Source organism: Eublepharis macularius, chromosome 17 (genome assembly GCF_028583425.1).
Source record: "Eublepharis macularius isolate TG4126 chromosome 17, MPM_Emac_v1.0, whole genome shotgun sequence".
In the NCBI taxonomy this organism is placed as follows: Eukaryota; Metazoa; Chordata; class Lepidosauria; order Squamata; family Eublepharidae; genus Eublepharis; species Eublepharis macularius.
In genome coordinates, this window is record NC_072806.1 from 45,992,709 (window position 1) to 46,006,738 (window position 14,030).

At 41.1% G+C, this 14,030-nt stretch overlaps 1 protein-coding gene across 2 annotated transcripts in view; it reads left to right on the forward strand.

Annotated features, from left to right (window-relative positions):
- CCSER2 (coiled-coil serine rich protein 2) overlaps positions 1-14,030 on the forward strand; it is a 356,652-nt gene that overhangs the window by 130,033 nt on the left and 212,589 nt on the right. For both annotated transcript variants that reach the window (XM_055001012.1, XM_055001015.1), the window contains 2 exons: positions 319-478; positions 2,438-2,624. In XM_055001012.1, the coding sequence (XP_054856987.1) occupies positions 319-478; positions 2,438-2,624 (347 nt within the window). The remainder of the gene's footprint in view (positions 1-318; positions 479-2,437; positions 2,625-14,030) is intronic.

A 14,030-nucleotide genomic window follows, 5' to 3' on the forward strand; every position in this document is an offset into this window, starting at 1 on the left:
TGCTTAACTTAGTATTCCTGGTATTCATTTATTGCTGCTTCTGATTTAGTGTAATCTGAAGCTGAATTTGGACACTTAGTTAAAACATAATCCAACTCTCCTGTGATTAAGATTGTCCATAGCAATAATTAGAAATAGAAAACGCCTCATGATTATAAAAAACAAAATAAGCAAATTAACAGCAGTTTAACCAATCTTATCTATAATCACGTATACTTTTGTAAATCACTACTAATTCACTTAATAGCTGGTGCAGATTTCTTGATGGTAATGTATCTCTTTGTAGACTAACATTATGGACATTTATCCTAACTGTAGGGGATTATGAAAAAATGAATATATATGAGCGACCAGACAGAAATATCAGACAACAGAAGGAAGGGCCATGGAAGAGGACACCCCAGTGCTGGAATACTCAAGACCGCTATCGTCTCGGTCACATTGATCACCGTCACCATATTAGAAATGATCTTAACAGGTAAGAAAAAAATGAAAGAGAAATTCTGTTGGTGATAACTTTATATGAGCATCACTGTATGTTGTACTTTACAGATCAGCATAAGCAAATACAAGCATCTTCCCCCAAAGGCATAGAAGCTAAATCTGAATGCATTGGATATGGGGAGAGGCAAAGGTTACAAGGGCTGATAGAAGACGTAAATTTTGTTACATTTTGTTTAGAGGACTTCTTTCAGTGATACTTTTTATCTGGGAAACATTTTTTATAAATTTTAGTGCAGGGTTCCCTAACCTGGTGCCCATAGGTGCCAAGTCGTCCACCAGTATTTCATCTGACACCTACCAAGCTTTTCAGAGAGTAAGCAGAGCCATTGTCAGTCAGGGCTTGTTACTGGTTGGCCTCATTCAAATGAAAGGGCTTTCCACTGGAGGATCAGGAGGTCTGGTAAGCACCTGGCCTTCTTTACCCAGTGTGCGGTGCATTCCATCTTCAGGCTTTCCTTTTTATTCTCCAGTCTTTCTTACTCTCGTCCAGCTATCCCTCATTTCTTTTTATTCTCTCTTCCTCCCTACTTGGCTTTCATTCTTTCTATTGATTCCCCATCTTCTTCTATGAGAAATAAGCTTCTATACATTTTTAGAAGAAACGTTTTTTTAAAACATCCCTCTACCCCCAATGTGGGAAGTCTGAGATTCCTTTAAATGACATGAATGCCCCTATGTAAAATGTCACCAAGAATGTTTGCCAGTCTGAGTAGAGCCAGTTTTGACCATGATAAACCAATGGTCATCATAAGGCTGTTTCCTATGTTAATCATGGAATAAAATAAGGCTAAAGGGGTGATGGCTTGTAGTTTTGTGACTGTTGCCCTGAGCTTCTTCTGCAAATCAGAGATGGAGCTTTGTTCCAGCCCTAAGTCCTGGGAGCTGGAATGCCGCATGAAGGGAGGTGAATGTTTAGGAGTAAAAGCTCATCCCCTCCTCTAGGCTAGACAGTGGTTCTAACATGAAGCACTAACCTTGACAGACCAATGGACAAACTCAGAATTAGGAAGTTTCGTGTGGTTTCCATGTGATTGTTCCTGTGGAAGCCATTTTGGAAAGTTAATCACTTCTCAAAATTTGAAGAGTGCCAGCAGGCTCAAAAGGTTTGGGGACCCCTTTTCTAATACTTCTTTTAACTACCATTTCATGGATAGGATATCCTTCAAAATAGAGCATGTATACCCATTCGATTACCCTAGTGTAATCTAACGTATTTAGTTAAGGTGGTACATTTTCCGTTTTGTTAATATTATTCCTTGAAAAGATGCTGGAGTTAAAGCCCATAGAAACATGTGAATTGATTTAGTGCTGAAAAATAAAAATTTTGATGAGCTGATCTTTTTGTATCAATTCATGGATGGTTACAAAAGATTCCTGTCATGGAAATATTCTTAAAATAAGAGTGTCAGTAGTTTCAGGTAGGTAGCCATGTTGGTCTGCAGTAGAAGGGCACGATTTGAGTCCAATAGCACCCTAGAAACCAAGAAGATTTTCAGGGTATTGGCTCTGGAGAGGCAAAGCATCAGATACAGGTAATATCTCTCAACATATCTTGCTGGTCTTTAAAGTGCCACTGGACTCTCATCTTGTTGTTCTGTCAATGTGATGTATGGATTGGAATGTTGGTTAGCATAGGATCCAGAGATAACACCTTTCTTTTGGGGTGTGGGGGGATCTTTTAAAAAAAATGTCTTGTGTCAATGGTATTTGATTCTGCAGTTTGTAGAGTAAACTATTCCTCTTCTCCTTTTGGCTTGAGATGCAGAACTTACAGCTTTTCTTGGTACATCAGAAAAAGAATTCACTAGCGTTGTTGACTCTGTTGAAATATGGTATTTGGTTGAACTAATACTACAAGTTTTTGTAATGTGTTTCCTGTTCAAGTTCAATGTATGAACGTCTCAATTCCCCGCCCCCCCCCAACATCTTTCAGGACTTCCAACTATTTAGATTCTCCTGTTGGTCATCTTGAAGGGTATGGAGCACCATGCTTGTACCCACCCTTTGTCAGCTTGCCGCCAAACACTGTGATGCTTGATGAAATGACCCTTCGGCATATGGTTCAAGACTGCACAACTGTGAAGACTCAGTTATTAAAAATGAAAAGGATACTTAATCAGGTTTGTGAGACAATTTATATGTTATGTCTGTTCTGTAGATGGGTTTGCTTTCACATGGAATTACTGTTTGTAAAACAGCTTTCCCTTATACAATTTTTGTAACCTTGACTGAGAAGTCCATGAATTTCTGCATCGCTCTTAGAATATCCACTCTGGCATGGAATAGTCAAGTGGTAGAAATCTGTTGTGTGTGTGTGTGTGTGTTACTCAATATTTATCATGGTACCAGTTGCTACATTTGATTTTAGACTTCTTGGCAAAAAAGGTTGGGATAGATTGTCTTGCTGGTGGTCTCCTCTGTGTATTGGACTGTCACTTGCCCTTTGTCCTTACAGTGGTTGTGTGAGGCTTGTTTTATGCTTTTAAGAGAACTGGAACATAGTTTGCAGTGCTTTGATGGATACAGCTGTGACTTGAGTAAACTTTGTCAGTGTATCCTATATGACAGACTCTGCTCAGTTCTTCCACAGCTGTTCCATTATGAGGAGTGTTAGAATCATAGGGTTGGAAGGTACCTCTAGAGGCATCTAGTCCAATCCCCTGCACAATGCCAGAGATTCACAACTACTCCCCCCCTCGACTGCCCCAGATGAAAGATGGTGCTAGCTGCAAGTGCCTCTGGGGGGAAGTAGAAGAGCAAGATTTGAGTCCAGTAGCACCTTAAAGACCAACTAGATGTTCAGGGTATGAACTTAAAGAATGAGAGCTTCCTTCATCAGATACAAGGAGTGGAAAAAGGAAGAAGTATTTGTAATCCAGGCAAAGAATGGAAGGAGTATTGTAAATTAGTGTGTCAGGGAGCTAGCTATAAACATGTTGTAGTTAGTTTAATAGGTCATGAATGTGAAGTACAGAAAATTAGCATCTGTAATACAAGAAAAATCCTGTGTCCCGATTCAACTCTGGTGGATACTTTGTTCCAAATTTGCAAAGAAATTCAATTTCAGCAATCTCATGTAATTTTCCTTTGAAGTTTCTCTGCTTGAGAGCTGCTACTCTTAGGTCAGCCATGGAATATTCTGCAGATCAAAATATTCTCCCACTAGTTTCGGAATGTTATGATTTTTTTTAAATGACTTTTTATTGGGTTTTTACAATAATAGGGGGGGATTACAGCAACAGATCAAACTTTAGCAGGTTCACCACAAGGCAGACATACATCAGTCCCAGTATATATAAAAAAAATCACTAAGTATATAGTTGATGCCCCATATACCTTCAAATTTCCCGTTTGTTTCCATAAACATTTATTTAGTTGTTACACTTTTTAAAAATCTACTTATCCTACTCCTTATATCATTTCTAAAACTCTTTTCTTTTGTATATATTATATATGGATCTTTATAGGGGCAGAAAGTAAAAAAAACAGCTACAGTAAATATCCATCAAAGAAAAATCGACATCTATATAAGGAAGAAATATTTTTGTGCTAGTTTTCCTCTTTTTTTGCCTCTGTTTTGACCATACCCTCCAAATTTATGTACTTAGGTTTTCATGATGGTGGAGGTAAGGGGGCCAGATCAATATTTGATTCGAGAAAGGAAAAATCCAGCCAGAGCTGTTTACTTAGATTTTCATATTATTAAAGCTGATATATCAAGATAAGTTGCACAGGTAAAACAGAGTTTCACATTTTAAAGACAAAAAAAAAGGAGAAATAGGTTGTATATATTTTAAGTAAACCTTTCTAGAAGCAAAGAGTAAAAATAATAGAGCAGAAACTCACGAATCAAGCAGTGGTATAACATCTTTCTTAACAGATGGGAGTTTCTTAAAGGTGAAATATTGAAGGCACAATCACAAATGATTCCTTTGAGAACAAAAATGAGAGGAACCTAAAGAAGACAAGGTGGATCCATAAACAGCTTTCTAATGAATTGAGAAATAAAAAAGACATTTAGGAAATGGAAGGAGGGCCTTATAACCAAGGATGAATACAAACAAATACCTATGCTTGTAGGGAGAGTGTTAGAAAAACTAAAACTCAGTATGAGCCTAGGCTAGCAAGAGATGCTAAAAACAACAAAAAAAGATTATTTGCTTATGTTCAAAGTAAGAAAAAAAGCAAGGACATGGTAGGCTCATTGCAGGGAAAGGAAAGTGAAATTGTAACAGATAATGAAGAGAGGCAGAACTGCTCAATTCTTACTTTTCCTCAGTCTTCTTCTGTGAGGGAACAAGTGCTCAACATGGCAGTAACAGAACACATGATGGAGAATGGAGTTACAGCCTAGGATTGGCCTAGAGGTAGTACATAAACATCTGATTTCTTTAAATGGAACTAAGTCCTCAGAACCAGTTGAATTGCATAAAATGGTACTAAAAGAATGCATGAATGTAATTTCTGAGACTCTGTCCATTATTTTTAAGAATTCTTGGAGAACAGGAAAGGTGCCAGAAGATTGGAGGTGGGCAAATGTTGTTATCATCTCCAAGAAGGGGAAAAAGGAGGATTCGGGTAGCTACTGACCCGTCGACTTGTCGTCTGTACCTCGAAAAGTCAGTACCTCATTAGTCAGTCCTTGAGCATTTATAAAGGATGGCTATGATTGCTAAGAGCCAGCATGGGATTCTCAAGAACAAGTCATGTCAGTCTAACCTTACCTCTTTTTTTGAGAAAGTTACTACCTTGTTGGATTGGGGAATGCTGTTGACATAGTTTATTTCGATTTCAGTAAGGCTTTTGATAAGGTTCCATGTAGTATCCTTGTCAACAAGGTGGTAAAATGTGGTTTGAATCCCATTACTTTTAGATGGATCTGTAATTGGTTGACAGATCGTACCCAAAGAGTATTTGTTAATGGTTCCTCATCCTCTTTGAGAAGAGTGATAAGTGGACTTAGAACCTGTTCAACATTTTTATAAATGATTTGGATGAAGAAATGGAGGGAATATTTATTAAATTTGCAGATGATACTAAATTGGGAGGGGTAGCAAATGTGGTAGAGCACAGAGTCAGGATACAGGATGATCCTGACAGGCAGGCAAATTGAACTAAAACAAAATGAATTTCAACAGAGAAAAATGCAAAGTTCTGCATTTAGGAAGGAAAAAACCAAATGCATAATGTTAGCATGGAGGAGACTTGTTTTTGATAGTAGTATATGCAAAAAGATCTAGGGGTCTTAGTATACCATACATACACTGAATGTGAGTCAGCAGTGTGATGTGGTAGCTATTTTGGACCATATCAACAGATGCATAGTTGTCCTGATCATGGAAAGTGATGGTATCGCTCTACTTTGCTCTGCCTCGACATCAGTTTTAGTCACCACAATTTAAAAAGGATATAGACAAGCTGGAACATTTCCAGAGGAGGGCAACAAAGATGGCGAGGGGACTGGAAACCAAGTCATGAGGAAATGTTAAAGGAGCTTGGTATGTTTAGCCTTGAGAGGATACAACTGAGAGATGATATGATAACCATCTTCAAGTACTTGAAGGAGGGTCATTTCGTAGAAAAAGAGCTGGATAAACTTATTAGCATAACACATTAGCATATGCCACACCACATGCCATCACTGGAAATGTGTCATTAGCATAACTGATTTGCATATGCCATACCCCCTGACATCACCTATCCTGGCTGCTTTGCACCCAATGCTGGCCATTCAGGGCCAAAATTGGGCCCAAAATGGCAAAAAGGGGTTGAAAATGGCCAAAAATGGGCCAAAAATGGTCAGGATTGGGCTGCTGCTGAACAGGATCCACCATCAGAGGCCCAATCCGTGCCATTTTGGCCCCAATCCTGGATGAAACAGGCCCAAAATGGCTGAGAGTCAGGTGTGCTGGGCCACCTGACATGACCTCTTTGGGGAACTGCCGGAACTGTGTTCCTGCGTGTTCCCCCTCGAAATGAGCCCTGGCCATATAGATGATGGTGCAGAGTTGTTTTCTGCTGCCCCAGAAGGTCGGACCAGAGCCAGTGGGTTGAAAATAAATCGAAAGGGTTTTCAGCTAAACATTAGGAAGAACTTCCTCTTTGTCAGGTGTTCAGGATCACCTGTCATACCCTTGTAAATGAAGCTGATGCTGTTGTAGTGATTTTGTCACTGGGGTGGGAAACAGAACAGAAAGTGGTTGTTCATTCCTGCTGTAATCTTTCCCTAGCCTGGGAACTCCTTAGCCTGGGAACCTGCCTGGCCTTGAGAAGTCTATGAGTCCCAGAGCCTGCTTGCAGAGTTGAGAACCGTTAGAAGGAGGGAGAAGGAATCGTGGGGAACTTTTATCTGCTTTAGGCATTTTGGTAGCAGCCAGTCCTAGCAACAATGGCTTAAGAGCATGAAACTGACATCAACAAAGAAGTTTAACTCCTTTAAAAAAAAATTATTGGTGAGTACATCATTAATACATACATTCCCCCTCCTACTGAATTTATTTCAACCCCCACCCTTTCCCTCCCCCTCCTTATAGACTTTCAACAGCTTTCCAACCCTTAACCTATCTTATTGCTTAACTTATTTTCTACTATATTCTTCTAAAACATACATATATTGTATCTCTTAATCTAAGCTTATTCAAATTCTTTTATATATACTATATCATCTACACTAATATATCCATTGTCTACATCATTAATTGAACTAAGTATTTTTAATAAAGTCAAACTAATAATATTACTAGCTTAGGTTGATTAATAGCCAAATTTTCCCATTAATGGTAAAGTTACTTCTCTCTTCTGTTTCTAAAATCACAGATTAATAGTTCTCAAACTGCCACAATCCTCCTTTCACATCCCATTTTTTTCTAGATATTGTTTCAATTTCCCCCAGTCTGCAATATATTCTCCTGGATCGAGATCTTTCAGTTTTCTTGTCATTTTGTCCATTTCTGCCATGTACAGCAATTTATATATCCAATCTTCTATAGTTGGTACTTCTTGCACTTTCCATTTCTGCGCATATAAAAGTCTCGCCGCTGTAATCATATAAAACAACAGTATTCTATACTGCTTTGGAACATCTTCCATTCCCAAGTTCAGCAGCAACAATTCTGGGTCCTTATTTATTTGGATTTGCAAAACCTCATTAATTATTTTAGTTATATCTCCCCAGTATTGCTTAGCTACCTCACAAGTCCACCACATATGATATAATGATCCTTCATGCTTCTTACATTTCCAGCATTTATCTGACATATTAGTATTTCCTAGCGCAATTTTCTTTGGTGTTAGATACCACCTATACATCATTTTATAGACATTCTCTTTAATATTGGTACAAGTTGAAATCTTCAACGTATTTTTCCATAAATGCTCCCAAGATTCCATTGTTATTTCTTTATGAAAATTTATTGCCCATTTCACCATCTGGACTTTAACTGTCTCATCTTCCGTGTACCATTTTAAAAGTATTTTATAAATTTTCGAAATTTCTTTTTTTCCTTCTTGAAGAATCACTTATTCTAATTCCAAATTTTCCAATCTTATTCCACCCTTTGAACAGTCCAAGTTATAAAGATCTCTTATTTGCCGGTATTGGAACCATCCATAGTGAGAAGATAACTCTTCTTCCGTTTTAATTTTTGACATTTTCTGTTCCATCGACATTATCTTTTTATAGGTTAGACATTGTTGTTCATTATAAACCGCTCTCGGATCTATTACTTCATATGGTACTACCCATGAGGGAATACCACCTTCCATATAGTTCTTATATTTCTTCCAGATTGTGAAAAGGCTTTTTCTAATGTAGTGATGCAAAAACATAGAGTCCGCTTTAACTTTATCGTACCACAAATAGGCATGCCATCCAAACAGTTTTTTATATCCTTCCAAAGCCAGCAGTTTACGGTCTTTTAACGTTATCCAATCTTTTAACCAAACCAAACAGATTGCTTCGTGATATAATCTTAAATTTGGCAATTGCAGGCCGCCTCTTTCTTTCGGATCTTGTAACACCTTCATTTTCACATGAGGTTTCTTTCCTGCCCACACAAAGTCCGAAATTTTTCTTTGCCATTTATCAAATTGTTTGTAGTCCCGAATGATTGGAATTGTTTGCAATAAAAACATCACACGTGGTAGCACATTCATCTTCACTGCTGCTATTCTTCCCAACCATGACAAATTTAATTTATTCCATTTTATCAGATCTCTTTCTATTTGTATCCACAATTTCTCATAATTATTTTTAAATAAATCTATATTTTTCTCAGTCAGCTCAATTCCTAAATAATTCACTTTGTTAGCTACTTCACAGTCTGTAATCTCCATCAATTCTTGCTGGTTTTGCTTTGTCATATTCTTACACAATATCTTCGACTAAAGAAGTTTAACTCCTGAAGTGAAGTCTTTTGAGAGTTGCCTGGTATCCTTACAGATTACTAGGGCCGATTCCAGACGGCCCTCTGCAATCTGAAACGTTGCGCGTTGTCGCGCGTCATCGCGCGGAAAACACGAAATATCGCGTTTTCTCGCACGAGTTTTGCGCGACCTCGCGCAAAACTCACGTGAGAAAACGTGGTATTTCGCGTTTTCCATGCGATGATGCGCGACAACGCGCGACAACGCGCAACGTTTCGGATTGCAGAGGGCTGTCTGGAATCGGCCTAGGACTCCTTTTAACCCTCAGATCTGAATCACCATAGACGTCTGTCTCTGAGTCATGACTGAGGGAGACAAGGGGGACCAGTGCAGCAGAGCCGCCTGAGGGAAGTTGTAAAGACCTCACCAAAGACTGTGGGACCAATGCGAGGGCATTGGCTGGAGCTGGCACGAGGCCCCGCACTGGTGTTTCCTGGCTGCCTATGGACTACAGCTTCTGGAAGGAGAGGACCCCGATGCAATGGACTCCGCGAGTGGTGTCAACCAAGAGGGAGCAGGAAACAAGAGATCATTGGAGGGCTCAGCTCCACAGACCAGGTCTGCTTCAATGAGATGAGTTCCCCGAAGGGGGGGAGGTGATGAAGATTATGGATGAAAAGGAACGCTAGAAGTGCCCTCCAATGACAAGGTGCAAAAGATCTGAGCCAAGATCGGGGAGATGAAGTGTGACTTGCATGCCTTCATGGAGAATATCCAGCGGATGAGGCAGGCAGCCTTCTTACCCAGGTGTCATGTCTCTAACCCCTACATCCATGTCATTGTTCTAGGGGATGCTAATTGCTAATACTGTTTTGATTTCATATTGCAAATGCTATGTGCATCACTTTCATTTCTCTCCCTCCCAGCCTGAGAACACAGCTGTGTAATCTCTTTCTCTGAGGCTCACCAAAATGACCTTGCAATGTCTGAAATGTTACCTTTTCTGTTATGCCTCTTCTGTCATGTCTAGCTGATGTATAAACGCCAGCAAAGGTTCCCAGACTTCTTCCTGCTCAAAACTTGTGGGTTAGGGAGGAGGGAAATGTTTAAGTATTTAGACCTGTACTTTCCTCAAGTCTTTATTCCTTTCAAGGAAGCTGTACTGCTTGGAGGCTTTCTTGCTTCTAAGTAAACTTATGAACCTGTATATGGAAATGATCTGATTTCTGCATAAAAAGCCATTTGACCAAGAACCTGTGTCTTGCTGCAATGGTCCAGGGATCTGTCTGCCGTATCCTGTCATCCATAGCCTGACATATTGAAAGGAATCATCATTTTCTCCTATACCTGTAACCTCTGAAGAATGGCTACCGGATTCCCACCATTACAGCCAGTCCTGGGATTAACAGTGCCAGGAGACCCTACTTCCCACCCAGTCCTGCATCTGGGATCAGGTGCAGATGCTGGAAGGACTCCTACAGAACTGGGGGTGATCCCCAGGAGAGAGGTCACCCATCTTACATGGACTATTTTACCAAGTCCCAGACAATGGGCACCCAGAAACCGGGAGAAAAAGTAGAGGTGGAGAGGAGCACTGTTTGGTCACTGCCTGAGTGAGACAAGAGCAGTTGACATCTCCATGGTTTTGCAGCTGACCTCCAACCCAGAGAACAACCTGAGGATCAAGCCCATGGGGGACCTTTTCTTTGGAACATCCCAGACCACTTCAGAGACAGGAGTGGATAATATAGCCGCAAGTGCATCGTACTTTTGGTAGGATGATGAACTGGGACATTATACAAGCCTCCCCTTGAAAAAGGTGAGTTATTTGTCGTGGGGGTTGGAGCCCCCTCTGGACCTCCCTCCAGATGGAGACCCTGAGTCACAAAGGGATCACCAGCGATGGAAAAACATTTGCCAAGGGATCTTGTTCCTTGCTCGGGACTCCCCTGAACCGACAAATGTGATGAAGTTGAGAGGGGAGGATCATTTGGATTACCTCAGTGAACAGCTCCAGGTGGTGAGATATGACCTGTCGGCATTAACAGAACTTACCTAGGGTTGGATGAGAAGCGCAGTGGATGCCCAACGTACCCTAGTCCTGGCAGATTTACAAGTAACGGAGGACCCTGGATTACCCCCTGGAAATGCTGCAGAATGCAGTGAATTTACAGTTGACCCACTAAATTGGTGAGAAACAGGAGCTGCGGCCAGGCCAAGCAACCAGGAATGGAGCCATGCTGCAGCTACCTATGCTACAGGAGGTGACAACACAATCGGTGTTGGGGGATGTACAAATGCGGAGGGACCTTGGATTAACCCCTGGCATCTGGCAAAGTCCCCAGGATTATATAAGCAATGAGGGTACCTACACCATGGACTGGAGTGTGGTTGGGCCATCAGTCCCATTCAGGGGCCAGACACTGCAGCCAAGAGAGGTGGGAGAGAGGTACCAGATCCGCAAGGCCCAAATGGCAATGAGGAGAAAGGAGCTGGAGCAAACCACCCAGCTAGTAAACGAAATGATGAGCCTAACGGTGGGATCTGGTGCACAGCTACTGCCAGAGGAGCAGTGGAGAGCGCCACCGATTGAACAAGAACAAGGAAGTGCAGAAAGGGGGAGGCCAACTTTAGTGACTCCAGAACATTTTATGGGAACTCAAAGGATTCCAACTGCAGTTTCCTATAGTTACAAGGATGCGAGGATCCGTTCCAACTCATGCCATAGTGATGGCCTTTAACATACTTTCTTGAGGAGAGGGAATGGGCCCAAGTGGAGCCCCACAGCCTCTGACCATACCTCCGATCGTGAGCGGCGCAGGGGCACCAAGTGCCACAATGGGGATGAGAGTGTCAAGCTCAGTTCACGCTCAAGCAAGCACAGGGGCATCGGTTTTTGCCAGTGGGATGAAGGTGCCCCAACCAGGCCAACCACAAAGAAACCCCATAATTGTCCCAATGGGGACAGGAGTGCAAATAGGATGCCTGCAAAGGGGGGGTCCTCCAATAAATCTCCCTCAGGGAGCCCCACGAGTGCAAGCACAAGCCTTTCCACCTCAGTATGGAGGGATACCACAGGCTGTTCCTTTTTTTTTTTTTTTGAAAATTTTTTTATTGGGTTAGAATCCGTTATTTTTTACATTGCATTCAATTTTCCCCAAATTTTTCACTTCTAACCCCCTCCCTTTCCCCCCCTTTTGTTGACTTCCAACAGCTTTCCCACCCTTTATCCCTTTTCCCTTACTTCTATTAAATTCCTCTATCTAAAACAAATATACATTCTCCATTATACTAAGCAGTACATCCTTAACTACTTTTCTTGTTATATACCCAAACTGTAAGTCTTTGTTTCCATCTTGGATAAACAATTTATCCCATTTCCAGTTTTAAATATTTCTATATATCATAAACCTATATATCATAAACCATAAAAATCTTACATTTAAATCAAACAATTTGACTTATTCTCTATATATTACTCATTATATCTTTTTATGGTAATTCTATATAACTCATCCCATAGTCAATCAATTTGACTCTTCTGTACATTCAGTTTGGTGCATTATACAAATCTTATCCAAGAAAGAAAATATTGTTGGTTACTCAATACTTATATTTAAACCTTATCATTAATTATTTTCTATCAATATTCTATCTATTAACCTATATATATCTATATATATATCAATCTGTTAATCTAACTGCTTATAAATTCACATTTATCTCTTCCCCCCCCGGTAAAGTCACCCCCCTCTACATTTTGTTATATTTCAGTAGTTCTCAAACTGCCACAGTTTTCCTCCCACCTCCCATTTCTTCTCCAGATATTGTTTCAGCTTCTCCCAATCTGTGTTAAACTGCACAGGCTGTTCCAATGGACTACAGAGCAAATGGAGCCTACCAGATACGTGGCACTGGGACACATTCAACCACCCCCATTCGGAGCGGCCCCAATCCACGAGGCAGTGGGGCACCAGTGAGCAGGAGCTCTCACAGTGGGGTTGCTGCAAGATTGATTCAAATTGGAAGCCAGATTTGATGGAAACCCCAAAAACTTGTGATTTTTTATAGTACAAGCCATGGATTTTTTTTGTGACTGGAGGGCATTTGTTTCCTTCAGAGCACAGTCGAGTGAACCACTTAGGATCTCAACTGGAAGGGGTGGCAGCCGAATGGTTTGTAACCTTGCATAACATGGGGACACCAGAGATGTATGGCTTAAATGCCTTCATATATGCGCTACGAGCCCAATTTGAAGACCTGTTAGAGGGGGAAAGGGCTTCAACAAAGCTCAGGATCTTAAGACGGGTCCCGACCTGTATGAGAATATGGTGCCAAAGTCAGGCAATCAGCAACCAAAACTCAGAACTGTCATAAAGGAGTAAAAATTGAACTCTTTCGAAATGTTCTAAATGTTCATTTACCAGACCGTGCATTAATGCAAGATGATCCACAGACTTTGTTGAGGTGGATCCAACTAGCATGTGAGGTTGAAAATTGAACCGAAGTAGTGAAGGTTGTAAGAATGCAACAACATGCAGGGTCGAGGAGACCCACCGCTGCAGACAGAAGTCACATCCCGCTGTGTTCAAAATCCCCTGTCTCAATGCTTGGAAGGGAAGCATGATGGAGACAAGGACTATGTCTAAATTGTGGGGGCATGGGACATTTTGCAGTGCAATGGTGATCTTTAAGGGAGATTGTTGTGTGAAGCATGCATGGACTAAAGTGTGGGGCAGGGAGGCACCCTCCCCATTAGAGACTGTACTGTTAACTGCGGAAGAGGAAGGAGTCATTCCCTCTGAATACCGAGATTTTCAAACAAGTGTTTGATGAGAAAGAAGCTAATGAGCTACCCTCCCCCCCCATAGAAACTTGAAGTATGCTATTGAACTTACTCCAGGGGAAAAGTTGCCTAAAGGTAAATTGTACTCAATGAGCCTAGCCGAAAGAAAAGAACTGAGAGAGTTCATTGATAAAAACTTGGAGCGGGGATTCATCTGCCCCACTAGCTCCGCCCATGAGGCGCCTGTGTTGTTTCAGGGGAAAAAAGGATGGGGGGTTGAGACTGTGCACTGATTACCTTATCCTCACTTGGAAATAACCCCTTCCTTTGATTAGAGACTTGCTCAGCGTGGTGGCGGAGCAGCATCCCAAAAGTG